The sequence below is a fragment of the Pogoniulus pusillus genome, chromosome 10, assembly GCF_015220805.1.
Source record: "Pogoniulus pusillus isolate bPogPus1 chromosome 10, bPogPus1.pri, whole genome shotgun sequence".
Taxonomy (NCBI): domain Eukaryota; kingdom Metazoa; phylum Chordata; class Aves; order Piciformes; family Lybiidae; genus Pogoniulus; species Pogoniulus pusillus.
In genome coordinates this window covers 6,752,702-6,779,800 of record NC_087273.1, presented here as the reverse complement: position 1 = coordinate 6,779,800, position 27,099 = coordinate 6,752,702, and the positions used below count along the sequence as shown (strand labels likewise).

The 27,099-nt window shown below is 55.8% G+C and overlaps 1 protein-coding gene across 5 annotated transcripts; it reads right to left on the bottom strand.

Annotated features, from left to right (window-relative positions):
• Positions 1–26: 26 nt before the first annotated feature.
• Positions 27–24,948, bottom strand: RASSF6 (Ras association domain family member 6). 5 transcript variants are annotated; one of them, XM_064149672.1, is made up of 12 exons: positions 24,811–24,948; positions 22,450–22,538; positions 10,185–10,274; positions 6,290–6,368; positions 5,311–5,462; positions 3,589–3,680; positions 3,256–3,440; positions 2,933–3,034; positions 1,283–1,334; positions 656–774; positions 479–576; positions 27–118 (listed from the first exon to the last, which is right to left on the bottom strand). In XM_064149672.1, exons 3-12 carry the CDS (start codon positions 10,253–10,255, stop codon positions 43–45), a joined length of 1,026 nt encoding a protein of 341 aa, XP_064005742.1. In that variant the 5' UTR covers positions 10,256–10,274; positions 22,450–22,538; positions 24,811–24,948; the 3' UTR covers positions 27–42. The 5 variants fall into 5 exon arrangements, with proteins under 5 accessions (XP_064005742.1, XP_064005741.1, XP_064005740.1 ...); XM_064149671.1 differs by lacking the exons at positions 22,450–22,538; positions 24,811–24,948 and adding exons at positions 17,750–18,032; positions 18,731–18,996; XM_064149670.1 differs by lacking the exons at positions 22,450–22,538; positions 24,811–24,948 and adding an exon at positions 18,731–18,995.
• Positions 24,949–27,099: the final 2,151 nt, after the last annotated feature.

The following is a 27,099-nucleotide window of genomic DNA, read 5'->3' as shown; positions in this document are numbered from 1 at the left end:
GTTCCCTGGAGCAAGGCAGCACACCCCAGCAGGCTGCTGAGGTCAGACAGTGGTCTCTGTTTTCCTGGCAGTTCGGCTGTGCAGCTGCTGGCAAATCATGGTCTTCTCCTTCAGGTACCTGAGGTGGGGAGAGAGGGGGAGGGAATGCTCTTAACTAACAGAAACCTGCAAGAACTCAGCCCAAATCCTAACTTGCTGCTCACAGAGTCACAGAATGGTTTGAGTTGGAAGGGACCCTAAAGAGCATCTGGTTCCACAGGGACACCTCCTACTAACCCAGGCTGCTCAGGGCCCCATCCAGCCTGGGCTGTGAGCGCCACCAGGGAGGGGGACATCAAGGAGAAGGCACAGTAAGAACTGGGCACAGAGTTTCACCTGAGCAGGCAGAGCAGTGTCCTACCTGCATCCTGCCACAAACCCACACCTGGGCACGTTCTCCTGGACCCAAAGTGATCCCACTTATCCCACTCCCATTTGCCTTGCAACTGTCTGCTGGATCTCCTGCTGCTCCTCTTCATCTATCCTGCGCAGGATCGATTCCAGAAAGGGGAGGTGGAACTGGAGGTACTGAGCCACCTGGCAGGACAAGAAGCACACATCAGCAGCTGCAGGAACTGGGAAAGCCACTGAGCTCCTGCAGCTGGGGCAGACATACATCACTGCTGATCTCCTCCACGTCCCTGTCCATCAGGAAGAACTTGGCCACCTTCTCCGAGGGTCCCTGAAGGAGCCTGTGCAGGAGGGGAACATCTGCACTCCTCAGCTGCTTCTTCTCTGGGGGGGACAAGAAAAGTTGTGGTGTTCAGAACACACAACAGCAGTTAAGGGGCTGATGCCAAGCTTGACCCACTCCTCAAACCAAAAGCCCACTGCATCATCACAGTAATGTGCCAGGTCAGATCCATGCCTAGAGCTTCTCTCCCCCATCCCTTCAGCTGTTCCTTTCAGCAGAGATCCTTCTCCTTTGCCCCTTAAGAACCAGGAGTCAGCTGTTGCAGAAGGAAGTATTTGCACTAGCAGATGACTGCTTCAAGTTGGGTATCTGGGACCCAGGACCACCACCCAAACTGTCAGTGCAAATGCTCCAGAGCACTGCAGCAGCAGCCTGGCACCACAGTCACGGTGTGGCATCTCCAGCAGGCTTTGACTACAGCAGAAAGGTCTCCAGAAGAGCCCCTCCGTGCCCACAGTGTGCAGAGCAGGCCAGCTGGCTGTGGTGAGTCCCACAGAGGCCCAGAGGATGCCCAGGGCTGCTGTGAGCCAGCAGCAGGGCCCAGCTCACCTCCGGAGGCGTGGATGATGTAAAGCGCGAACTCCTGGGGGCTGTTCTCTATCTGCCAGACACAAACAGGGGTTAGTCACACACCCTGCCCCAGCACACCGCTGCCAGCAGCAGCTCTCTGCTGCTCCACTCAGAGGCCTGAGTGGGGTCCTGCCTGGGGAAGAGTTAGAAGACACTGGATTGCATCGAGACATTGAGCTGCTTGCGTTGGAAACAGCTTCTAAGAGCACTCAGCTACCATCCCAGTGTCCTGACACAATTCCCCTCCCGGAGGCTGAGGGGGTGACCCTTACCCTGCCCAGGGCTGCAGCCTCACACACCTCCTGCTGCTAGCACCTGGCTCTTCCTGCCAGATGGGAATCCTTCTCTTCTCACCCTTTCTGCTCTGACCTCTTGCAGAGAGCAGCTCAATTCACTTCTGAAGACTTACAACTCCTACTATTCTGACCAGGAAAACCTGCAACTGTCACATAATCAGGTAAGGATCATAGAAACATGGAGCTGGTTCTGGCTGGAAAAGCTCTCCAAGATCATCCAGTCCAACCATCAACCCAGCACCACCATGGCCACTAAGCCATGCCCCTAAGTGCTATGGCCACAGGTTTCTTGAACCCCACCAGGGATGGGGACTCCACCACCTCCCTGGGCAGCCTCTTCCAACCCCTGACTGCTCTTGCAGCAAAGAAATTGTTCCTCATCTCCAACCTAACCCTCCCCTGGCACAACTCCAGGCTATTTCCTTTTTCTTCCATCACTAGAGAGAAGAGCCCAACTTCCACTGACTGCAACCTCCTTTCAAGGAACTGTAGAGAGCAGTGAGGCCTCCTCTCAGCCTCTTCTCCTGCAGGCTGAACACCTCCAGTTCCCTCAGCTGCTGCTCACCAGCCCTAGCGATCCCGAGCACCACCTCTGGCTCCCTGGAGCTTTCTGAGCGCCCAGCAGAACACCTGCGGCTGAGCCGGAGCGCAGTTGCCGGCAGCTGCCACTAGAGGGCAGCAGGGACACGGCGCCAGCCCCCCCGCCCCCAGCGCCGGCCTCGGGGGTGGCAGAAAGGTTTGGGTGGGAAAAGCCCTCCGAGGTCACTGCCTCCATCCATCCACCGACCCAGCACCGCCCTGGCCACCCAACCGTGCCCCCGGGTGCCATGGCCACACGCGTCTTGGACACCTCCAGGGATGGGGACTCCACCACGGCCCCGGGCAGCCTCTGCCAACCCCTGACCACTCCTGCAGCCAAGAAACTGTTCTTAATAGCCAAGCCAAGGCTCCGTTTCCCCTTCCTGGGAGCGTTCCCAGAGCTATCATCATTCCCTCACTGCCTTCTCCACACCCAAGGGGACCTCTCTAGACCCAAGGCACTGTGAAAGGCATGTAACTTAAAACCAGCCCAGGTGGCCTCTTCTGGGGTGGGCACCATCCTCTCCCACTACACTCCAGTTACCATTCCAGGAAGAGCTGCACTTACTCCTGCAAACAGACTCACAGGATGGGTTGGGTTGGAAGGGACCTTAAAGACCATTCAGTTCCAACCCCCCTGCCAGAGGCAGGGACACCTCCCATCAGACCAGGCTGTTCCAAGCCCCCAGACCCTGTCCAACCTGGCTCTGAACACCTGCATGGAGGGAGCAAGAGTTATCTCAGGAGGAGTTACCTTGAACTTCCTCAGCAGCTGCTCTATGACCTGCCTTGTCCTCATCTGGCTGTTGATCCTTATCTTGGTTTCTGATCCAAAGGCTGGAGTGAAAACAGAGGTCTAGGAACAAACCAGCAGAGCATGAGGACCATCCTCAGTGGCTGTCAGCCAGCACAGCTGCTGGGTTTGCCAGCACAGCTGCTGGGTTTGCCAGCACAGCTGCTGGGTTTGCCAGCACAGCTGCTGGGTTTGCCAGCACAGCTGCTGGGTTTGCCAGCACAGCTGCTGGGTTTGCCAGCACAGCTGCTGGGTTTGCCAGCACAGAGCAGGACCCTCCCTACCTCGTAGTTGTAGAAGTGGCCATTGATTGAGAACCTGCGAGTCTCCTCTTCCCTCCTGGCTATGGTGGGCACCCTGCTCCTCCTGCGTGTCACAGCCGCCTCGCTGCGGGCCCTGGGCAGGGTGGCACAGTCCTGGTCCTGCTGGCTCTGGGGCTGCAGCGTCAGGCTTTGGTAGCACAGGTGGTCTGGAGAAACCCAAGTGAATCAGCCCTGCTGGGGCTGCTCTGCCCCCTCACCAGCACCTCCCCGGGAGGAGGCTTCTGTGTGAGGCAAAGGCCAAGGGGCCAAGGGCACACAGCAGGACTCGGTGAGCAGGAGGACAGCAGCACTCACTTGTCTCCAGGCCTGGCTCTGCCTCAGCAGCCTTCAGCGTGTCCCCGCTGATGTGATGCAGGTCATCAAACTCCCCCCAGCGTGTCATGCCCCTAAGGTACCAAACACAGCCACAGCTGAGGGCTCCTCATCAGCTCAGAGATTTCCAGGCTTCCTGCAGTTCCCACCCTTGAAGATCATCCAGTCCCAACCCCCTGGCATGGGCAGGGACACCTCCCACTAGCCCAGGTTGCTCATCCAGCAGATGCCCAACTGCAGAGCCCCAACTCTCATAGTCTGTCCTCACAGCAGAGCTGCTGCAGCCCTCTGAGCATCTTCATGGCTCCCTCTGGACTGGCTTCAACACTTCCATGTCCTGCTTGTGTTGGGGGTTCCAGAAGTGCACCCAGGACTGCAGGTGGGGTCAGAGGAGAGCAGAGCCAAGGGGCAGAATCCCCTCCCTTGCCCTGCTGGCCACACTGCCCTTGCTGCAGCCCAAAGATGAGGCACAAAGCTAAGCCTCCACCTTTCCAGACGTGTTGAGATTCACCAACAACCCATCTGCCCTCAATTTAATTTGAGCCCAAACAGTCACAATACAGTCAAACACACTTCAGCCTCATTTGTTCACTTTTAGACAGAGCATGGGAGAGCAGCAAACCTCATCCAACCTGGCCTTGAACACCTCCAGGGAGGGGGCATCCCCAACATCCCTGGGCAACCTGTTCCAGTGTCTCCCCACCCTCACTGTAAGTCACCACACTGCCTCTCCAGTGCTGTGCTGTCCAAACCAGTTCTGTGCCAGAGCAAGGAATTAACCCAGGCTGGTTTCAGCCTCAGCTTGATGTCAATACCCCCACAGTCCACTGCAGCACCTCCCCAGAGGAGCCTCAGGTCAGTCACTGCTGACAGAACAACCCCCCAGTGGCAGGAAGTGTCACCAATCCTACACCCACTGCAAACGAGATCCACCCAGCTGCAGCGAAGGTGCCAGGGCTCCTGGTTGTGTTCCATGCATGGCAAAGTTCACCCAAGCTCAAGCACTGGAGCTGCTCCACATACCTGAAGGCATGTCAGGGCAGCTCCAGCTGACTCTGAGTTCCTGCTTACTCAAGATCCAGATCTCCAGACAGCAGAAATCAAAATGCAAAGCACAACTTGACCCAGCAGCCTGCCCCTGTCCCGCAGGCCATGTGTGCCCTGCACCAGCAGATGTGGTCAAGGCAAAGAACCAGACCTCCCCTTGACTTGAGTTCCTGAGCCTGAAGAGGAGAAGGCTGAGAGGGGACCTAATCATGTCTGTAAGTATCTGAGGAGTAAGTGTCAAGGTGAAGGTGCCAGGCTCTGTTGGGTGGTGCCCAGTGACAGGAACAAAAAGGTACAAGCTGGAACCCAAAAGGTTCCATCTCAACATGGAGACACTTAATGGTGAGGCTGCTGGAGCCCTGGAGCAGGCTGCCCAGAGAGGCTGTGGAGTCTTCCTCTCTGGAGACTTCCAAGATCCACCTGGCTGTGTTGCTGTGTGACCTGCCCTAGGAGACCCTGGACTGGATGATCTCCAGAGGTGTCTTCCAACCCCCACCACTCCGTGCTCCTTGGCTGAGCAGGTTGCATCCCCCATCCCCACCCTGTTTCAGCAGCAAAAGGAAGATTGACCCCAGCTTCCCTGGGGCTCCACCACTGCCCTGCTGGCAGAGTTTCCCCCCCAGCTCAGCTTGGCACTGGTGCCAGCCCCCAGGTTACCTTTTAGCAGGGAACAGACCCTCGCTCTCGGCTGCCTTCAGGGTGACAAAAGAGGGAAGCTGCTTCTCATCCTGGGCTTTCAGCCTGATGGGGTGCCGGACTCCCCAGGAGATGGACAAGATCCCTTCAATAAATGGTTTGCCTCCCTCTGGCTGCAACAAAGGACCAGGGAGTGAAGCAGCAGCATGGAGTGACCACCAAATAACAGATTTGCCCTCAAAGGGAGACAATAATAGGCCAACACAGCTCTGGAAGAGGTCACTCGAGAGCCTTTGTCATCTCCATGCCTCAGCTCTTGCTAAAGCCTCAGCTGACCTGATCTGCTGTCAGTGTTAGCCCAGCTCTGAGCAGGAGGCTTTCCAGCCACCATGCCCACAGCCTGACACACCTGCAAGTCAAATCCTGTCTGCTCTGCTTAGACAAACAGATCTGCTGCAGCCAGTGTGCCAAGAAGGTGGTAAAGGGGCAGAACAGCTCTGCTGGTCGAGGAGGAAGCAGCAGTTAATGAAAACATCCTGGTTGATGGGCAGAAGAGATACAAAGCTGAGGGGTCTGGAAAGCAGGGCTGGTGAGAAGCAGCTGAGGGAACTGGGATTGGTTATTCTGGAGAAGAGGAATCTGAGGGGAAGCCTCACTGCTCTCTACAGTTCCTGGAAATGAGGTTGCAGTCAGGTGGGGGTTGGGCTCTTCTTCCTAGGATCAGGTGAAAGGAGGAGAGAAAATAGCCTGGAATTGTGCCAGGGGAGGGTTAGGTTGGGGATGAGGAACAATTTCTTTGCTGCAAGAGCAGTCAGGGGTTGGAAGAGGCTGCCCAGGGAGGGGGTGGAGTCCCCATCCCTGGTGGGGTTCAAGAAACCTGTGGCCATAGCACTTAGGCACATGGCTTAGTGGCCATGGTGGTGCTGGGTTGATGGTTGGACTGGATGATCTTGGAGAGCTTTTCCAGCCAGAACCAGCTCCATGTTTCTATGATCCTTACCTGATTATGTGACAGTTGCAGGTTTTCCTGGTCAGAATAGTAGGAGTTGTAAGTCTTCAGAAGTGAATTGAGCTGCTCTCTGCAAGAGGTCAGAGCAGAAAGGGTGAGAAGAGAAGGATTCCCATCTGGCAGGAAGAGCCAGGTGCTAGCAGCAGGAGGTGTGTGAGGCTGCAGCCCTGGGCAGGGTAAGGGTCACCCCCTCAGCCTCCAGGAGGGGAATTGTGTCAGGACACTGGGATGGTAGCTGAGTGCTTTTATAACGGCCTGACACACAGAGGACATTAAAGTCACACCAGACCATGACTAATTAATGACACTGCCCCAGAACAGCTCTGTACTTTGGACTGGTTGCAGTCAGCAGGGAGAAGCAAACAGAACAACCCTCCCAAGCAGCAGGGCTGCAGCTTGCTTCCTTATGTTAGCACCAGATGTCCCCACAGGAGGGTTTGCATGGAGTTCTGCCTTTCAGCTCTCGTTTCAGAACAGCTGCAGCACGTCCAGGCAACACAGCTCAGTGTCCAGCTTCACTCTAAGTCTTTGCCTAGAGGAGAAGGGATGGAGATAAAGAGAACCTTCAAAAAGGTCTTTTCCAACCTGACTGATTCTGTAACCTCTGCCAACAGACAGCAAACAGAGATTCATGGAATGGGTTGGAAGGGACCTTCAAGATCATCCAGTCCCAACCCCCCTGCCATGGGCAGGGACACCTCCCACTAGCCCAGGTTGCTCAAGGCCTGATCCAACCTGGCCTTGAACACCTCCAGGGAGGGGGCAGCCACAACCTCCCTGAGCAACCTGTCTCAGTGTTTCCCCACCCTCACTGTCAAGAATTTCTTCCTAATCTCCAGTCTCAATCTGCCCTGAAATCTCAAATGTGCTGGGATTTCAAAACAACCAAACCAGAGGTACCACACAGGGAGGCCACAGCCTCCTCCTCCACTGTCTGGCAAGAAGGAACTTCAGTTACTGCCTTTTTGACTGCAATTTCCACACCTCCTGGGAAATGCCAGCAGAGCCTGGGCCACCCAAGAGCCTGGAACCCTGGGTGTGCAGAGCTGCAGCAGCATCCCAGCAGGCTGGAGGCACAGTGCAGGGTAAGCCCAGCTCTCAGCCATGCAAACAACACTCCCACCTGAGCTAACAGATGTGCACAGCCCCACCACTGACCTGCCCACGCAGCCCTTGGCAACAGGAAACCATAAATGCCACGGTGCAGAAGCACAGGCTGGGGGGGGGGATTGCTTTGGAGCTGTGGAAAAGCACCTTCTGGCTACTGCTGAGCAGCTGCTGGCCCCCAGTCAGCTCTAAGGAGTCCCCAGCACATGGAGATAGGCATGGAAATGCTCTTCACACCGTTTAGAACACTAAGCCTGTCCTTCAAGGCAGCAAATCCCAACAGCACAGTAACTAAGCATGGGAAACAGTTACACAGCAGTGCCTGAATTCCTCCCCGTGGACAATCCAAGCACCAGAGGAGGTGACTGACAGCAAAGGTTCATTGCAGTCCTACAGTGGAGGGTGAAGACATGAAGTTTGTTTCCAAACAACGCCTGGGTTGGTCTGGTATGAGACACTGCCAGCTGAACCGCGGCCCAACAGCATCTGCAGACTCCTCAGTGCAAGTTCCAAGCTGCCCAGGACCCATGGCTCATCAGAAGGTACAACTCTTACACCCCTTTGAAGTCAAACCAAACCAAACCCCCACCTCAAACCCAACCCCAGGATGGCACTGCCAGCACTGCCCATAACCACCGAACCCCACGGGAGAGATGCTCGGCTGAAAGGGCATCTGACTGCTTGACTCAGCTCACCGAGGACACAGAAATACATGCTGGGGGTGCAGCAGTCTGTGGCCCAAGACAAGGTGCAGAGAGCAGTGTGCACCACCCGATGCCAGGGGGAGGTGCAGAGGAAACTCACACAGCAGCAGGTAAGGGCAGGCAAAGGGCTGCAGCACTCCAGCTAACTGCGTTCCCTTCCACCGCTCTGGAAGTGAACGATTCACTTGGTTAACCTTCAGCTCTCCCAGCCCAGAGGTTCTGAAGTGGTTTTGTGGGCTCCAAAGCAACATTTTTCATGTTCACTTCGAGTCACTGGGCTCTTCACATTCCAGCTGGTGAAAGGCTCTGCTTGCCCTGTGCTGGAACAGCTCTCCACAGGCTGCATCTCCTGAGTCAGGGATTGTCTTCAGCTCATCCCACCAAAAGTTTAACTGATGTGAACCAGGTCCAAGTGAAGTGTGGATTATGCTGGCTAAAGGAAGCAAGATGAAACACATCCTGGACACAGGCCTCACCCAGATGCAAAGGCAGATTAAGAGCCAGCTAAGAGGGCTGTGGTTTTGCTTGAGCCAGGCTGTGGCAGACCCACTGACCCTGCTTGGGAGGTGCTCAGAGCAGGAGTCCTTTGACTCCGTGCAGCTTAAAAGCTTTGGCCATCATTCTGTTGACAGCTGCTACTGTGCAAGCTGCTTCCAGGTAAGGAGTTGAAGAGGTAAGTTCCCTGAAGATGGATTAGGAATAAATAAGGACTTGGATCACACTGAGGCCCATCTATTAGTCTGTGCTGGCTGCAGAGGGAAAACAAAGCCCAGGCTAAAAGCACCAAGTGAGGCAGGTTCCTTTTCACAGAGCCAGCTCTGAAGATGTCAGACTTGGTTTCTTTGCCTCATCTGGAAAAACCTCCCAGGCACTTCCACAGAAGTCTGCACAAATAAGTCCCCCCAGGCTTCACTCCTGCAGCCAGCAGTGACAAACCACCCCACAGGGGGAAGAGCCCTGAGGAGAGATGCAACAGCAGCTCTCACTGATGTGCCTTCGTGTACTAGAGACACCTGAAAAGAACATTCTTGGCCTCTGTAGCCCCACACAGGAAGAAGACCTGCCCCAGCCTCCTTACTGCCTTGCTGAAGCACATCTGCCCCAGGAGTGCCCAAAGCCTGCCCTAACCAAGAGGGAGGCAGATGCCCACACCTCCAGAGCTCAGCTGCCAGGTCAGCAGCTCTGCTGTAAGGCTGCTGCTTGTAGCACTGCTTTGTGACCACAACCAAATGCAGCTGCTCCTGGAGGCCAAAGCTAAGGAACTGGTAGGACAACCTAGAGACAAGCCCCAAGAGTAGCACTGACTGCCTTCACCACTTTCTCCAAGAAGAAAGGCAGGACAGAAGGAAGGCACAAGGTCAAGTGTGGTAAACCAGAGCCCAGAACAGGTCCAGTTGAAAGACTAACTCAGGACAATTCACCTGTGTCCTCCTCTCCCCAGGCCTTAGGCATTTATCCACAGATATTTATGGCAGTTATGCTTCAAGACACAGCAGCTCAGCCAGCCAAACAATCCCACATGCTTTGGTCAGCCTTTTGATCCAGCCATTGTGCAATTCCAGGCTTGGCACATCAGCAGGTTTGCATGACACAAGTGGAAGAGGAGGAACAGAACACGGACCCAGGGTAGAGATGAGGGACAAGAGCCTGGGAGCTGCACTGGAAGCAAGCTTGAGTGCATGTGGAATGTTAGGGATTCTTGAAACCCTTGGCTTGTTGCAAGGCAGAGAAACTTGAGCAGCACTTGAACCCACGGCTGTGATGCAAGAGGCCCTCAGTCAGGATTCAGGCTTCACTAACAGGCCAGCATACAAAGGAGCAAGCCCCCAGAGCCATTGCTTCATCTGAGACACTCCAAATGCTTTGTATGCCAGGTGTATGGAAGGTCACAGAGGTTAAGCAGCTCTGCCAGCAGCACCGTGTCCCAAATCAGCAGCAGCACAAAAGGAACAGCTCCAGCAGGGCTGCATCACTGGGCTCAGCTCTCGTGGGCTCCCCTGGCAATGAGTAAGTAGGGAGTAACTTGAAAGCAAGCAGCACCTCCATGAAACCTTGGGGGCTGTTTCATACTTTACCTGGTTAGGAACTTCTCCTCGTTGATGGCAAGGGAAGGCAGATGCTGTGCTTTCATAGTCACTTTCTTCATTTAGTCAGAAGAGATGAACCTAAAGAGAAGGTTAAACAGAACTCCATCCAGTAATGTCTCTAAGGGAAACAAGCAAGCCTCAGCTTGCCAAGTGGACTGGGCTGGCAGACTCTCAAGCTAAGGGCCAGTGATGCCATCTCTGTATTTATTACTACTCAGGTGTTCCCCATTCCCACTACAAAAAGCCTTGAGCCATTCCCATCAAGTGTATCCCAGCACCTCCAATCCCAGGTACTGCACACACCAGGACTTGAATCTCAAGCACTATTAGGACAACTCCAGTTCTGCTCCACTTGTTCAACTGCAACCCATTAACTGCTTAGGATTCATCTGCTAATTAGGGGCAGAGCATGGCCCAGGGTCACCTCAAAAGGAGTGACTCAGCAAACCACCCTTAGCCAGGTTTGTAAAGCTGAGCAAGAGGAGAAGTGTTGTCCTGCAGCACACACAGAGAGCAAGCAGCTGGGGCACTGAAGAGAGAGCAAGGCTGTAATTAAAGTTAGGTAGCAGTGTAATTTACAGCTCTCCACACAGCCCAGCACTCTGGGTAGGAAGCAAGCCAGACCCAGGAGACTCCTTCAATGGGATTAATCATGGAGCCTTGGCTGTCCTCTCTCCCCCTCAGGTACTAGAAGAAAAGGCAGACTGAGGAAAGCAGCTTGAAGGGACTCAGACTTGTGATTGGCAACCAATACTGCACTCAAAACTCTGATCCTTAGCTCCAAAAGTGGCATCACACCAATGGGGGAGATGAACTCATGCCTTAGAATCCATCCATAGTCAAAGAGAGAAGGTTGGCATGAAACAACATCACCTTTAGAGGAAGGTCTTTTGACAAGGGCTTGAAGTGACAAGAGGAGGGGAGACTTAGACTGGAGATTAGGAAGAGATTCTTGACAGTAAGGGCAGGGAGACATTGGAGGTCCCTCCTGACCCAAGCCATGCTGTGACCTTCAGGGGGCCCTCCTGACCCAAGCCATGCTGTGACCTTCAGGGGGCCCTCCTGACCCAAGCCATGCTGTGACCTTCAGGGGGCCCTCCTGACCCAAGCCATGCTGTGACCTTCAGGGGGTCCTCCTGACCCAAGCCATGCTGTGACCTTCAGGGGGTCCTCCTGACCCAAGCCATGCTGTGACCTTCAGGGGGCTCTCCTGACCCAAGCCATGCTGTGACCCACAGAGGTCCCTCTCGACCCAAACCATGCTGTGACCTTCAGGGGGTCCTCCTGACCCAAACCATGCTGTGACCTTCAGGGGGTCCTCCTGACCCAAACCATGCTGTGACCTTCAGGGGGTCCTCCTGACCCAAACCATGCTGTGACCTTCAGGGGGTCCTCCTGACCCAAACCATGCTGTGATTCTATCTTCACCTCCCAAGCCCAGAGGAAGTTTTCACCACCTGTAAAGCCCAAGTGCCCTGCTGAAATGAGGTTCAGGTGAGCAGCTGGAGTTCCTAACAGTGCTGGATCCCTGAAAGAACACAAGCCAGGAAGGATCCCACACAGCTCCTGGCCTTTGAGTGACACCCATCAAGGCAAAAGCACACCTGAAAGCCCAACCAGCCCAGAGATGGGTTTGTCTATAAGGGAGAGACTGCTGCAGCCCAGTGGGATGGTGTCATTCCTTTGCCTCCCAAATGAGCTCAGGAATCAGCAGCCACACCTTGAAATCCCCTGGGGTGTGGCTGACTAATCCCCCCACCTGGATCAGATCCCTACGGCAGTGTAAGAGCGGCGGAGATGCTGAGGGACCTTGGCACTGGAATAACTGGGCAGCCACTCCAGCTCCCTAGCAGAGAGGGAGGAACATCTCACTAGCAGCAGATGGAACCACGGAACTGCTCAGGTTGGAAGAGCCCCTTGAGACCAAGTCTGACCACTCAGCTAGAGCTCCCAATGCCACCACTGCCACCGAGCCATGTCCTGCAGCACAAAGTCACCACTCTTAAACCAGAGCAGGGACCGCAGCCAGCTCCAGCAGCGCTTCACTGCTCCTGCCTGTGCTCCCTTCAGCAGAGTTCGACCTTAAAGGGGCTGATGTCAGAGAAAGAGCTGATCTCTGCAGCCTGAGAGCAGTGATCTTTACACAGAGGAGATCAGCACTCAGCTGCTGCTTTGTTACACCCCCGAGTAAATCGTTTGCCTTCAGAACTCTGAGTGCCACTCAAGTGCTGCCAAAGAAACAAGCTGGAGAAGCAACTCTTCACCCACTTCTCCCACTGCTGGCCCTCACTGCCAGAGGGCAGGCTGGCCTTTCCTCTACAGCTGCTGCAGAAGCACAAATGCTCTTTGCATCCTTCTCAGTTCTGTGACCAGCTCTGCACACGACATTCCCACAGCACCAGCTCAGCCTAGAGGCAACCCCCTTCCCCATGCACCCTTACTTCAGTTAACTCTGAGACCCTGGGGGTTGAGAGCAGGCAGTGACTTCCCCAGCACAACGACCTGGCACCATTCCTGACAGGCTGTTTACACTGGCACTCCATAAAGCCACCAAGCTGTCACATTTTCTGCCACCTCCTAGTATTTTATTGCTGCCTGTGCCACTTCCCTCTTCTCTTCAGAAGGCAAACAGGAGTTATTTTCCCCCCCATTTCCCCCTTTGAGCTCTAACATGCTCATTTCCCAGCCCTCCCAACAACATATGCTTGTGGCCACCTACTTAAAGCCATCTCCTGACCTGCCTGCTGCCAGCCAGGATCTTCCTTACATTAAACTGGAACAGAACTGCACAATTCCCTCAGGTAAGGCCTTGAAAGCAGAACCTTGGCTGACCTAAGACTTAACTAAGAAGAAATTTAACATTTGGAGGAAAACTGACTGAAGCCTGGAACACTCTTGGAAGGAAGAAAAAGAAGCAGAGGGGAAAGACAGGAATAAATAAGCAGGGCTGGTGCAAAACGAGCAGCAAGGAAGACTGCAACTGTTGGAGAAGCCAAGGAAAAGGCAAAGGCAAGAGCACTGCACAGCCCCAAAGCTGCAAGAGTCACAGCAGGGCACACAGCACAGCTCACAGGGAGTGAACTTGACCTTCCTGCCAGATCTGTGTCTTACCTGAAATATACTTTTCCAAGACTAAATCTTTGTGGAGAGACAGAGGAGAGGGCTTAAGGATGGAGATCTTCCCGTGCTAAAGCTGCCAGCACAGGGACAGGACAGCAGGGGAAGGGCAAAGCCAAGGTAGCAGCCAGGCAGGTCTTTACACAAGGGTGAAAGAGGCATCTGCAGAGGAGAGCTGAAGGAGAGGAACACCCAGAGCTGAGCCCAGCAGGAGCAGCCAAGCAGCATCTTAATCTGTACCCAGCAGCCTGGATGTGCTTTCTGGTGCATCCATCCATCAAGGAGGGGACTGCAGAGAGAGCTACGCAGAGCTCCCACCACTAAGGGACACTGCAACCCCAAACCCCCCCAGGGGACCTCCTAGGGATTTTGCCTCGGGGTTTCCCCAAGCTGCTCAAGCCCACGGCAGGTCAGGATGGAGGGACTTTGGCTGTCCCTTGTGCAGGAAGCAGAAGGCTGAGCTGTATTAGCTCTCACCATGCACACCCAATACACCAGACGGGGCCAAGCTCTGCGCTGCAGGCACCACTCCAGGTGCACCCAGGTCATTTTCCACCCACGGGAGTGCCTGGGACACAGCCAAAACTGAGACCCACATCCGTTTGTGTGAAGTGAGCCTGGGCCTTAGTGACAGCCCTCAGAAGCTGAGTACCAGCAGGACGATGTTAGGGGTTCAGCTGCTGACAGGCTGGGCATGAGCTCTGCTAAGCCAAACCGAAGGGGAGTTGGTGATTCTCTGGGCACACAGCCCCTTTGCTTGCCGAGACGTGGAGGGGGAGCTGCACCAACCCCCTCCCTTCACACCGTGCTGCTGGAGCAGGGCTCACACCGAGCCCCAGCACCTCCTCACCCCTCCTCCCTGCCAGAAGTCACTCTCTGCTGCAGCGCCCTTGGCAAAGATCACTTTTACCGCCAAGAGCAGACAAGGTCACCTCGATACCAGCCTGAGGCTGCCTGCAGGGCAGCTGAGGCTTCTGCCCCCTAGCCCACTGTCTGCCCAGGTGAACCACCACAGCCTCACACAAGCCTACTCCAGGCTGAGGACCCTGCTGACAGGTTTCTGACTGAGCATTTCTCCTTCCCTCCAGCACCGAGAGTATCCCAGAGGAATATGTCCAGAACCCTGGGAGAGTGCAGGACCTGGCTTCTGACACTGCAGCTACAGCAGGAGAGAGACTCCAGCTCTGCCTCACTCACCTGCTCACCCCCCCAGCAGCAGCAGCTCCCTGTGCCCACCCTGCCAGCAGAGCAGCCCTGCCTGTGCCTCACTCACCTGCTCACCCCCCAGCAGCACTTCCCTGTGCCCACCCTGCCAGCAGAGCAGCCCTGCCTGTGCCTCACTCACCTGCTCACCTCCCAGCAGCAGCAGCTCCCTGTGCCCACCCTGCCAGCAGAGCAGCCCTGCCTGTGCCTCACTCACCTGCTCACCAGCCTGGCAGCAGCTGCCTGTGCCCACCCTGCCAGCAGAGCAGCCCTGCCTGTGCCTCACTCACCTGCTCACCCCCAGCAGCAGCAGCAGCTCCCTGTGCCCACCCTGCCAGCAGAGCAGCCCTGCCTGTGCCTCACTCACCTGCTCACCCCCCCAGCAGCAGCTGCCTGTGCCCACCCTGCCAGCAGAGCAGCCCTGCCTGTGCCTCACTCACCTGCTCACCCCCAGCAGCAGCAGTAGCTCCCTGTGCCCACCCTGCCAGCAGAGCAGCCCTGCCTGTGCCTCACTCACCTGCTCACCCCCCCAGCAGCAGCAGCAGCTCCCTGTGCCCACCCTGCCAGCAGAGCAGCCCTGCCTGTGCCTCACTCACCTGCTCACCACACTGGCAGTAGCTCCCTGTGCCCACCCTGCCAGCAGAGCAGCTCTGCCTGTGCCTCACTCACCTGCTCACCACACTGGCAGTAGCTCCCTGTGCCCACCCTGCCAGCAGAGCAGCTCTGCCTGTGCCTCACTCACCTGCTCACCCCCCCCAGCAGCAGCAGCTCCCTGTGCCCACCCTGCCAGCAGAGCAGCCCTGCCTGTGCCTCACTCACCTGCTCACCACACTGGCAGTAGCTCCCTGTGCCCACCCTGCCAGCAGAGCAGCTCTGCCTGTGCCTCACTCACCTGCTCACCACACTGGCAGTAGCTCCCTGTGCCCACCCTGCCAGCAGAGCAGCTCTGCCTGTGCCTCACTCACCTGCTCACCACACTGGCAGTAGCTCCCTGTGCCCACCCTGCCAGCAGAGCAGCTCTGCCTGTGCCTCACTCACCTGCTCACCACACTGGCAGTAGCTCCCTGTGCCCACCCTGCCAGCAGAGCAGCCCTGCCTGTGCCTCACTCACCTGCTCACCCCCAGCAGCAGCAGCAGCTCCCTGTGCCCACCCTGCCAGCAGAGCAGCTCTGCCTGTGCCTCACTCACCTGCTCACCACACTGGCAGTAGCTCCCTGTGCCCACCCTGCCAGCAGAGCAGCTCTGCCTGTGCCTCACTCACCTGCTCACCACACTGGCAGTAGCTCCCTGTGCCCACCCTGCCAGCAGAGCAGCCCTGCCTGTGCCTCACTCACCTGCTCACCCCCAGCAGCAGCAGCAGCTCCCTGTGCCCACCCTGCCAGCAGAGCAGCCCTGCCTGTGCCTCACTCACCTGCTCACCCCCCCAGCAGCAGCAGCTCCCTGTGCCCACCCTGCCAGCAGAGCAGCTCTGCCTGTGCCTCACTCACCTGCTCACCCCCCCAGCAGCAGCAGCTCCCTGTGCCCACCCTGCCAGCAGAGCAGCTCTGCCTGTGCCTCACTCACCTGCTCACCACACTGGCAGTAGCTCCCTGTGCCCACCCTGCCAGCAGAGCAGCTCTGCCTGTGCCTCACTCACCTGCTCACCACACTGGCAGTAGCTCCCTGTGCCCACCCTGCCAGCAGAGCAGCCCTGCCTGTGCCTCACTCACCTGCTCACCACACTGGCAGTAGCTCCCTGTGCCCACCCTGCCAGCAGAGCAGCTCTGCCTGTGCCTCACTCACCTGCTCACCCCCCCAGCAGCAGCAGCTCCCTGTGCCCACCCTGCCAGCAGAGCAGCCCTGCCTGTGCCTCACTCACCTGCTCACCCCCAGCAGCAGCAGCAGCTCCCTGTGCCCACCCTGCCAGCAGAGCAGCCCTGCCTGTGCCTCACTCACCTGCTCACCAGCCTGGCAGCAGCTGCCTGTGCCCACCCTGCCAGCAGAGCAGCCCTGCCTGTGCCTCACTCACCTGCTCACCCCCCCAGCAGCAGCAGCTCCCTGTGCCCACCCTGCCAGCAGAGCAGCCCTGCCTGTGCCTCACTCACCTGCTCACCTCCCAGCAGCAGCAGCTCCCTGTGCCCACCCTGCCAGCAGAGCAGCCCTGCCTGTGCCTCACTCACCTGCTCACCCCCCCAGCAGCAGCTCCCTGTGCCCACTCTGCCAGCAGAGCAGCCCTGCCTGTGCCTCACTCACCTGCTCACCCCCCCAGCAGCAGCTCCCTGTGCCCACTCTGCCAGCAGAGCAGCCCTGCCTGTGCCTCACTCACCTGCTCACCCCCCAGCAGCAGCAGCAGCTCCCTGTGCCCACCCTGCCAGCAGAGCAGCCCTGCCTGTGCCTCACTCACCTGCTCACCCCCCAGCAGCAGCAGCAGCTGCCTGTGCCCACCCTGCCAGCAGAGCAGCTCTGCCTGTGCCTCACTCACCTGCTCACCCCCCCAGCAGCAGCAGCTGCCTGTGCCCACCCTGCCAGCAGAGCAGCCCTGCCTGTGCCTCACTCACCTGCTCGCCCCCCAGCAGGAGTCGCAGGTGCCCTCCCCTGCGCCCTGGCCCAGACATGGCAGCACCGCTCCGGCTGCCTCCGCCGCTGCCCGGAGCCCACTGGCCGGCGGCTCCGAGCGCCGAGCCGGGCGCGCTGGAAGGCCTGGACACTCCCAGGGCTCGGTGCACGTCGGGAGCCTTTACCTCCCTCCCCACCTCCTGCGCCGCCAGGAGCTGCCTTAGCCAGGGTCACACCCCCGGGGAGGCTCCGCTTAACGCTTTCATCTCGAACTTCACGGCGAAAGGCAACCTGCTGACTCCTGGGAATCCCTGGCTGGCAGGGACACCCCGAAACATCCTCCTGTCTCCTCCCTAACCCGTAGGATAGAGCCAGTTGTGCTTCCCCAGCCCCGCACCGCCCTTGGGTGCTGGGTGAAGAACCCAGCCACAGCCAGGTCGCGCCTGTGGACGTGCGGCACACGGAGCTGGTGACAGCACAGCTCCGCCGCTTCATCCCATGCAGCTGTAGAGTCAGGGGGTGCTTATCTGTACCGAGCCTTATCACCCTTACTCACTGGGCAAGAGCTGTCTGCCAGAGAGCACTGCAGCTCGGCAGCTCTTGCACAAGGAGAGGTTTAAGGGGTAGAAAACACCCAAACCAGCACACACCATCCCAGCTCCCACTCTTTGCCCACCCATTCAGAGCAAGCAACTTACTGACAAGACCAAGCCTGAAACTGGAAGTTATTGAGCCACAGAGAGGAGCAAGAAGAGCACTTTGCCTTCAAAGCCATTTTGTCACACCAGGATTGATGTCAATTCATTTGTAACTTCTGCTCTGCACAGCTTTATGCTAGGGAGAGGGCAAAGCAGACCCATAAATACTCAGCTCTTGCTCGCATCATCCCCGCTCTGGAGCGCTGCTCTCAAGAGCTGGACTCACTGTAGGGCACTCAAGATACTGGGATTCCACTTTGCCCTGCAGTTTGCAGCTCTGCACCTGAGAAAAAAACTGAAGTGAGGATTCCACTCCTCAGGAAGGTTGAGAATCCTCTCAGCACACGGGGGAAGAGACAAGCCCCAGCTTTCTGCTCAGCTCACAGCAGCACAGAAGCTCCATGCTGTGGTAGCTTAGAGCTTCAAGCCAAGCTCAAGCCCTGGAGCTGCCTCATTGCTTCTGGATGTTTAAAGACAGAGGTGGGATTTTTCCTGTCTCAGCTTCAGACCTGCAAGTCTCCAAACCAAGATAACACCAAAGCTGACAATTATCCCCCCTGCTGGATGCTCACCCCATAAAGCTGCTGGCTCCCAGAAGGTATCTGAGTATCTTTAGATCTAACCCCCCCCCATTATCACCTTACACCAGGGCAGCATGGTGCCAACCTTTCAGTGTAACTCGAACTCCAACCTGATTCCCAGCCACTGAGGTTTTGTTTCCTGGAGATTAATTCAAGGTTAGAGATTTAATGGAAGCTCAGAGACAGCTTCTTTAAAGTGTACAAGTTTTAAAAGCCAATCCTTAACTTACCTGGGCTCAGGCAAGGATCTCAGTGCTAAGACAAGAGATAGCTTCTTTAAAGTGTACAAGTTTTAAAAGCCAATCCTTAACTTACCTGGGCTCAGGCAAGGATCTCAGTGCTAAGACAAGAGATAGCTTCTTTAAAGTGTACAAGTTTTAAAAGCCAATCCTTAACTTACCTGGGCTCAGGCAAGGATCTCAGTGCTAAGACAGCAGCAAAAACCTGGTGGTGGCCAGAGTTCTCCTTCCCAGCCAAACCAGCTGTGTTGGTTTATTTTCACACTGGCCTGGTGACCATGGCTCCAGGGTGCTTCTGGTTTTCACTCTCACACTTGAGCTGCTCCTACCAACGTCCTGGTTTTGAGTCCATTTGAGTCACACAAATACCTGATAAGTTCTTTATGGAGCCTGGTCAGAGCAGATTAGGAATAGATAGCACATGGGGGAGAAGGCTTTAAGGGCACCCAGCAGGAATGAGTTACTGCAAACTCCAATCATGCACAGAGCAGGGTTGGTGTGGAGGTTTTTTTTTCCCCCCCATCTTTCATAACAAACATTGTTTATATGCCTGGAAAGCTAAGAACAAGTCACAACCTGGCTATTTCCTCCCCTAAATGAAAGGGTAACGCTGATCTCTTTACAACAGGCAGGGAATGTGATGATCTCCCCCAGACTTTAAAGACTCTGTTACATTGCTGGCTCCTTGCATGGCTAATTTTGAAATCATTTCAAGTTAATAAATGATTGGAAGCTGGAGCTCACCTGCTGAGTAACTCAGCCTCAAATCATTAACAAACAGCCTGCTAAAGCCAGAAGAACATCTCCAACAGGAGAAATGAAAGAGGTTTCTGTTCTGTTTTGGCAGCAGGACGGCAGCCTGGCTGTGGCAAGGTGATGTTGGGCTTCAGGGGTAGCACTTTGACCAACAGAGCAGGACATGCATGAGCTCAGAACACACTTCTCTGCTTCACAGTGAGGAGGAACCCCCTTAAGATTCCTTATAAGCAGCTGCTTCTGGACAACTTCAGATCATTAACTCCAAACCTAGAACATTCTTCCTGGTCTTCCTGAGCCTCAGCTCACCAGGAGACTGCATTCAGAATAGCAGCCAATGGAGGAACTGAAACCAGCTGGGTCTAGCCTGCAGAGGACCTCCCATTCTTCAGCAAGATTACTTTCTGTCATCACCCGAAAGTGCCAACAGCAACACTGGTGTGCCAGGACATGTTTTGCAGACACCACAGATAAGCATGGAAACCAGAAGCTAGGAAACAGATGATTAGCTCAGATAATTAGCTGAGCAATGCACAAGATCCACTGCAGTGCTCTAAGAGGGGGCCACAACCCTCCCACAGCCCATCTGTGAGTTGGGGGGGGGGGGCACAGGTCTTTAAGGGATAGAAGAGAAGCAGAGCTGCTGTTAGCAGCTGTGCCTGTGCTGAAGGCTTTGGGCTCTGACATCATCTGATGAGCTGGAACTCGTCAGGTTCTGACCTTTGTCTGCATGCACAGCACTTTGCAGAGGTCACTCTCTTTATCCTCAGCAGCCACTGTGACCTAAGCACCAGAAACATGCTCAGTCACGTATGATGGCTTGGCATTGATCACCTGCACCCATGAAGTCACCCACTTGAGGTCACAGGGCTTTAGAAAGCTGCACCAAGGGTTTGTGTGGCCTGGAGCCACGAAATCTTACAAAGGGCAGAACCAGAGGGAACTGCCCTGTCCAAAAGAGCTGTAGTCAGACAGCTTCAACCAGGAGGGAAATCTCCACCTCACCACACCCAGCCAGCTCACATAGCCCTGGTTAGCTCCACAGGAGGCTGCCAAACCCAGGCTTTCTTCACATCCAAGGTTTACCAGGGCAGATTGCTTCCTCAGATGGATTTCAAGATGTCTGGATCTGTGCTTCTTCACGGCACAAAACCTCCACTCTGGTTTTTGGGTTGAAAGCCACAACCAAGACCTCTCCTAACCCCACTGCGCAGCCAAATGGTCATGCTAGACCTGAAAGAGAGCCTGGGGGAAGCTTCAGGTTCTAATTTTGACTTGAAGCTGTTGCCATCAAGCCCTCTGCTGCAGTCAGAGCTGCCCTTGCAAAGCAGCCTGCTCTCTCTCCTGGCACTGTCACTCTTGCCTTACATGGTGCACAAGCGAGAAGGTTCCACCTGCAGGCTGCTGCGGGACCACCTGAGAGGGGACAGTGATGGAGCCCAAAGCTTCCCCATTCTCCTCATCCTAGGATGTCCCAGATCATAAAGCAGCCTTCAGCAATGACCCAGATCCCACCAGATTTTACATCCTGGGTCTGGATGTTCACCCATGAAGACACGGGAAATGTCTTGGCTCCACTGCAGATCAGTCCTAGGTCTGGGGGGCTGGTTGCTGTTGTGCTGTCCAACCACAAAGACTTCACAGATGGCATCATGTTGCAAGGGACCCTCAAAGGTCATCCTGCCCAACCCCCTGCAGTCAGCAGGGACAACGAAGCACAGAATCACAGAATGGGAAGGGTTGGAAAGGACCTCTGAAGATCACCAATCCCAACTGCCCTGCCAGAGGAGGATCACCTCGGGCAGGTCACACAGGAACACGTCTGGGTGCATCTTGAAAGTCTCTAGAGAAGGAGACTCCTCCAACTAGATCAGGCTGCCCATGGCCTTCAAGTTTGACCATAAATGTCTCCAGGGATGTGTCCTCCACCACATCTCTAGGCAAGCTGTCCCAAAGATATGATCTCTTTCTGTTCTCCCCTCAGAATTTCATCTGCTGAAAGTTTGCACAGTCCCAGCCCCTGAGGTGCCCTGACCACAGGCAAACTTCAGAGAAGGGCTCAGCAGCAATTTCTCTGTGTGTGTAAACCTCAGGATATGACTAAAACCCAAACTCTGAAGGAAACTGCCCCTCAGGTGTGTCACTGTCACACTGTGTGCTACCAAAGTCCCCACCAAGGTCCCTTCCAACCCATTCTAGGGTTGACACCACACTCAGACACAGATTCCTGCTCCTCAGCAGTTGATGCTGAGTCACAGTTATGAAGCCAAAACCTCCTCATGCTAAATTAGCTTAATGCTGGGCATGTAATTCCCCTGCCACTGCCTACTTAAACACTGCAGTGCTTCCAGAAGCAGTCCAGCTCCTCAGCCCTGCCAGCAGAAAGCAGCCCTTTGCTCACACAGTGCTGGTGGGCAGGAGCAGTGGATGGTGACTGCAGCCCACGCCCCTGTGCATGCAGGGCAGACATTCCTCACATTGTGTCACACTGTCACAGAATGTCAGGGGCTGGAAGGGACCTCCAAAGCTCATCCAGTCCAACCCCCCTCTACCAGATCACACAGGAGATGTGTGTGCCCATGGCTCCGTGTGGAACGCTCTTCGTGGTGGGCTGTAAGCACCAGGAACTGGAGTGATGCACCAAGCTGCTGGGGAAACAGCAGAGGCACAGCACCAGCTGAGGCTTCTGCAGAGAGAATACTGTCTGCCTGAGCAAGCAGCAGCCCTCGGTGTGTCCTTCAAACCACGCAGAGAGAGAAGTGGCTGCTTAGGTTCTGTGCTGCCTGAGCTATTGGCCCAGGCAGGAGAGCAGATGTCTGCAGGCATCCATGGCATTTCGTTTTGCTTTTGCTCCTGAAGCCCTCCCAGAGGCACAGAGCTGGAGAAAGTGCATGGGCTGGCTCGCTGAGTTCTGCCCTGGGGCTGGTTTGAGGAGACCTCAACCTCCTCACCTCTGACACTGAGACACTGCTCAGCTCTGCTGAAGATCAGGAGCTGCCAGTGCTTGCTGTGGCTGCTCCTGTCCTTCCCTAATGCTGCTTTTCCCTCTCCAGCTCCAGGAACCCCTCCGGGCACCCAGCTGTCTCATGAGGCTCCCCAGGAGTAAAGACATTGCCATACTTACAGGGTCATATCCACGGTCCTCTCCTGAGTGTCTCATTGCATGGATCACATTTGTCTTCTCACTCGAATGCCTCTCTTCTGAGCAGGGTCCTGGAGCACAGGGTGGCAGTGAGAGCAGAGGCGGTGGCATTTCAGCAGCACTGGGTGGAACAAGAGCACCTCTGACTGAAGGGCTCCATCTCCTCCCAGTGCCTGGCCAGCACACTCCCAACCCACCCCAGGGGTCGTGGGTGGTATAAGGGTGACATTTGGCTTCGTTCTGGGGGACATCTGAATGTCTTTCTGGTCCAGCAGTGCTTGGGCAAAGCAAAGCCAGATGAGGGCTGGAGCACCTCTCCTTTGGGGTCAGGCTGGGAGAGTTGGGGCTGTACAGCCTGGAGAAGAGCAGGCTCTGTGGAGACCTTAGTGCAGCCTTCCAGTACCTGAAGGGGTGGCAGGGGAGGTGAGAAGGGACTTTTGAGAAGGGCTAGGAGTGACAGGATGAGGGACAATGGCTTTGAGCTGGGAGAGGGGAGATTGAGACTGGAGATGAGGAAGAAATTCTTGACCGTGAGGGTGGGGAGACACTGGAACAGGTTGCCCAAGGAGGTTGTGGATTCTCTCTTCCTGGAGGTGTTCAAGGCCAGGCCTTGAGCACCCTGGGCTAGTGGGAGGTGTCCCTGCCCATGGCAGGGGGGTTGGAACTAGATGATCTTGAAGGTCCTTTTCAACCCAAACCCTTCTATGACTCTATGAATCTGAGAGTGGAGGCACATGGAACACCAAGGTACAAAGTCACCAATGAGGTTGCCTGTCCCTGTGTGAGGCAGCACCCATGAGGCAACAGCTGCTCAGGAGATGCTGGAGTTCTGGAAAGATTCTTCCCTGTGCAGTTGTTTGGAGGGTGTGTCTTCCAGTCTGGAATTTGATCCATCTGAAACTGTCATTCTCAGCCCTGCAGGCCATACCTTGTTCCAGGCAGGATGCTTGTCCTTACACGTGAAGAATCTGAAGCAGCTGCCCACTGGAAATGCAAATCCAGTCTCTGGGATGAGGTTCTCCCAGCTTCTACATGTCATGAGGGGAAACTTCTTTAGAGAGAGGGTGACAGAGCACTGGAGCAGGCTACCCAGAAAGGTTGTAAAGCCTCCTTCTGGAGACCTTCAAAACCTGCCTGGATGCATTCCCATGTGGACTACCCTTGGGGGTCCTGCTTTGGCAGGGAGGTTGGAATCAATGATCTCTGGAGGTCCTTTCCAACCTCTAAAGCTCTGTCATTCTATATCACACACTGGGAATGAACCAGGCACTTAGTGCCATGGTCTAGTTGACTGGATAGGTCTGGGTGATAGGTTGGACTGGATGATCTTGGAGGTCTCTTCCAACCTGGTTGATTCTATGATCTCTATGATCTATGATCCCAGGCTTGCAAGAGGCAATGCTCAGCAGGAGACCACAGGCTGCTGCCTGGTGAGCCAGCTGCAGGAGGGCTGGAAGCTGCATGGTGTGGTCACTCAGCTCTGTGTGGAGAGCACAGGTTCTGGCAGCTGCAGCAGTGGAAGCATCTTCAGCTGTGAAATTTTGTGCAAAAGTCATTCAGAGAATCCCAGAGTGCCAGGTTGGAAGGGACCCCAAGGTCCAACTTTTCTTAGGTAGCAATCAAGCCGAGCTGGCCCAGCAGCCTGTCGAGCTGAGTCTACAACTGGCCAGTGCAGAGGAATCCACTGCTCCCCTGGGAGATGATTCCAGTGTCTGGCTGCTCTCATGAGGAGACATTTTCTTCTGGAGTCCAATGGGAATCTCCCCAGCAGTGACTTGTCCCCATCACCCCTTGTCTTTTCCATGGGTCTCACAGGAAAAAAGGAGTCTGCATCCTCTTGCTAGTCACCCTCTATGTACTGGAGTGTAGTAATAAGGTCACCCCTAAGCCTTCTCTTCTCAAGGCTGAACAAACCCAGCTCCCTCAGCCTTTCTCAGGTGTGGGATTTCATGCAAAGGTGCTTGCAGAAGCAGCAGCCACATCTGAGCAGTAGATGCCCAGCTGTTCCTGGAGGGATACGGCCAGGGAGCTGGGTGCTCCTCTCCCTGAGCAGCAGCTGGTGTCCACACAGACCCTCTCTGCATCAGCTCAGCAATGCTGCAAGAGTGGGCACTGAGCTTTCAAGCCTTCAGCTCCAGCAGTAAGTGTCACAATTGCAGACATTCTTTGTGAGGCTGAGGACTGCCCAGCGAAGCAGCCTGGAGCTGAGGGCTGGCAGATGACAGCACAGGAGTGGTGTGAACGCCAAGCCTGGCGCCACTCTGGCCATGTCACAGCAGGAGTCTGCACTGGCAGGACAGTGTTTGTCAAAGAGGGATGTGCACAGGCTGCTGCCATTCTTACCTCAAACATCATCCAAGGGGATGCTACTCTGGGGATGGATCTTCTGCTTCCTCTTCCCCCTGCCAGCGAGCAAGGCCCCCTCCAGAGGTGGGATTTGCTCTCCTCCAGCTGCTGGACATTGCACAGCAATGGCACCTGTGTCACTCCATGCTGCAAGGTGACAAGTGAGGTTTCCTTTACTGTCAGTGCTCTGTTGGCACCAGCCCATCCTGGTGATCCTCATGTGTCTCACCAGTGACCTCCCCACCCTGACTCCCACCCTGTTTGAGCCCAGCCTGGAGGAGCTGCTGCCTTTCTGAGCTGTGCTGGAGGGGAGCTGGTCTCTGGCAGGCACACCTCTGCCTGGCTGTGGACCCTGCTGCTCTGCAGAATGGGTTTAGATTTGATGGGCATTCCCTGGACTGTACTTTGGTCCTGTTTCATCACCATGACCTTGCCTAGTGCTTGGGCTCTTACTTCAGTGTGGCTGCACTTTCCAGTGTGCCTTGTTTAAGGAGTTCCTACCAGGTGAGATGCCCAAGGGATGTGCCGAGCAGGGAGGCAGTGGGTAGGTGTCTGCCAGTGCCAGCTGGGCCAGCAGGCTGCCTGCAGCCCTGCATGGTGAGCTTGCAGTAGCCCCTGCTGGCTCCTGCTGCACTGAGCCAGGGCTGCTCTTGCCCTGCTCCATCTCCCCAGGGTGCTTGGGGCTGCTTCTCCAGACACTGCTATCAGACATCTCCATTTAAACTGCCCTGCAGCTCTTCACATTTCACTCCAAAAAGCAAAGGGTGGTGATGTGAAAAGGACTGAGCAAGACACTCAGATGCTGGTGCTTGCAGCCAGCGGCTGTGGCCCAGCTGCTGACATCTACAGGCTGCCAGGGGCTCTGCAGAGCAAGGACACCTTTGATCTGTTGGAGGGTAGGAGAGTCCTACAGAGGGACCTGGCCAGGCTGGATGGGTGGGCAGAGGCCAATGGGATGAGATTTAACAAGGCCAAGTGCAGGGTTCTGTACTTTGGCCACAACAACCCCAAGCAGCACCACAGGCTGGGGACAGAGTGGCTGAGAACAGCCAGGCAGAAAGGGACCTGGGGGTACTGGTAGAAAGTAGCTGAAGATGAGGCAGCAGAGTGCCCAGGTGGGCAGGAGAGCCAATGGCATCCTGGCCTGCATCAGGAGCAGTGTGGCCAGTAGGACAAGGGAGGTTATTCTGCCCCTGGACTCAGCACTGCTCAGGCCACGCCTTGAGTGCTGTGTCCAGTTCTGGGCTCCTCAATTCAAGAGAGATGTTGCAGTACTGGAAGGTGTCCACAGGAGGGCGCCAAAGCTGGTGAGGGGCCTGGAGCACAGCCCTGTGAGGAGAGGCTGAGGGAGCTGGGGGTGTGCAGTCTGCAGCAGAGGAGGCTCAGGGCAGAGCTCATTGCTGTCTACAACTCCCTGAAGGGAGGCTGTAGCCAGGTGGGGTTGGGCTCTGCTGCCAGGCAAGCAGCAACAGAAGAAGGGGACACAGTGTGAAGTTGTGCAATCAGGGGAGGTCTAGGCTGGATGTTAGGAGGAAGTTGTTGGCAGAGAGAGTGATTGGCATTGGAATGGGCTGCCCAGGGAGGTGGTGGAGTTGCTGTCCCTGGAGGTGTTGCAGCAAAGCCTGGCTGAGGCACTTAGTGCCATGGTCTGGTTGCTTGGCCAGGGCTGGGTGCTAGGTTGGGCTGGCTGAGCTTGGAGGTCTCTTCTAACCTGGCTAATTCTATGATTCTATGACTTTGTCAGCTTTAAGCACGCTCAGGAGTGCAGCAGTTCTCTCAGTGCAGTGTCTGTTCACACACTGATGGCTGGGACTAGAGCCTCATAACTTTACCTTTGTCTTGCAAAGTGGGGAGGTTTAATTTACCAGCTCAGAGGGAACCAGAGTGCCTCTTGGACTTTGTCAGAACTGTCTAGAACTTTCTGGGCAGCCTGCTCCAGGACTCCAGCACCCTCACATCAAAGAATTATCTCCTCCTGTTCAGATTGAACTCCTGGGTTTCAGTCTGTGCCCCTTGTCCTGTCACTGGGCATCACTGACAAGAGCCTGGCCCCATCCTCTTGCCACCCTCACCCTTTAGCTCTTGCTGAGCATTGATCAGATCCCCTCTGGGGCTGCTCTTCTCCAGGCTCAGCAGCCCCAGGTCTCTAGCCTCTTCTCCTCACAGAGATGCTCCAGGCCCCCCAGCAGCTTTGTACCTTCCACTGGACTCTCTCTTTCCAGGACAAAGGCAAAACCTTCCTCTAGAGGTCTAATGGTCAGGTGGGGTGAGCTTGATGTGCACGAA

Excerpts from the sequence above, each read along its gene's own strand:
- RASSF6 (XM_064149672.1), bottom strand. The coding sequence starts at position 10,255 with ATGAAGAAAGTGACTATGAAAGCACAGCATCTGCCTTCCCTTGCCATC. Across the intron at positions 3,681-5,310 it reads GGTCTGTTCCCTGCTAAAAG|GGGCATGACACGCTGGGGGG; the intron begins GTAACCTGGGGG and ends TTGGTACCTTAG. Across the intron at positions 577-655 it reads TGGAGGAGATCAGCAGTGAT|GTGGCTCAGTACCTCCAGTT; the intron begins GTATGTCTGCCC and ends TTGTCCTGCCAG.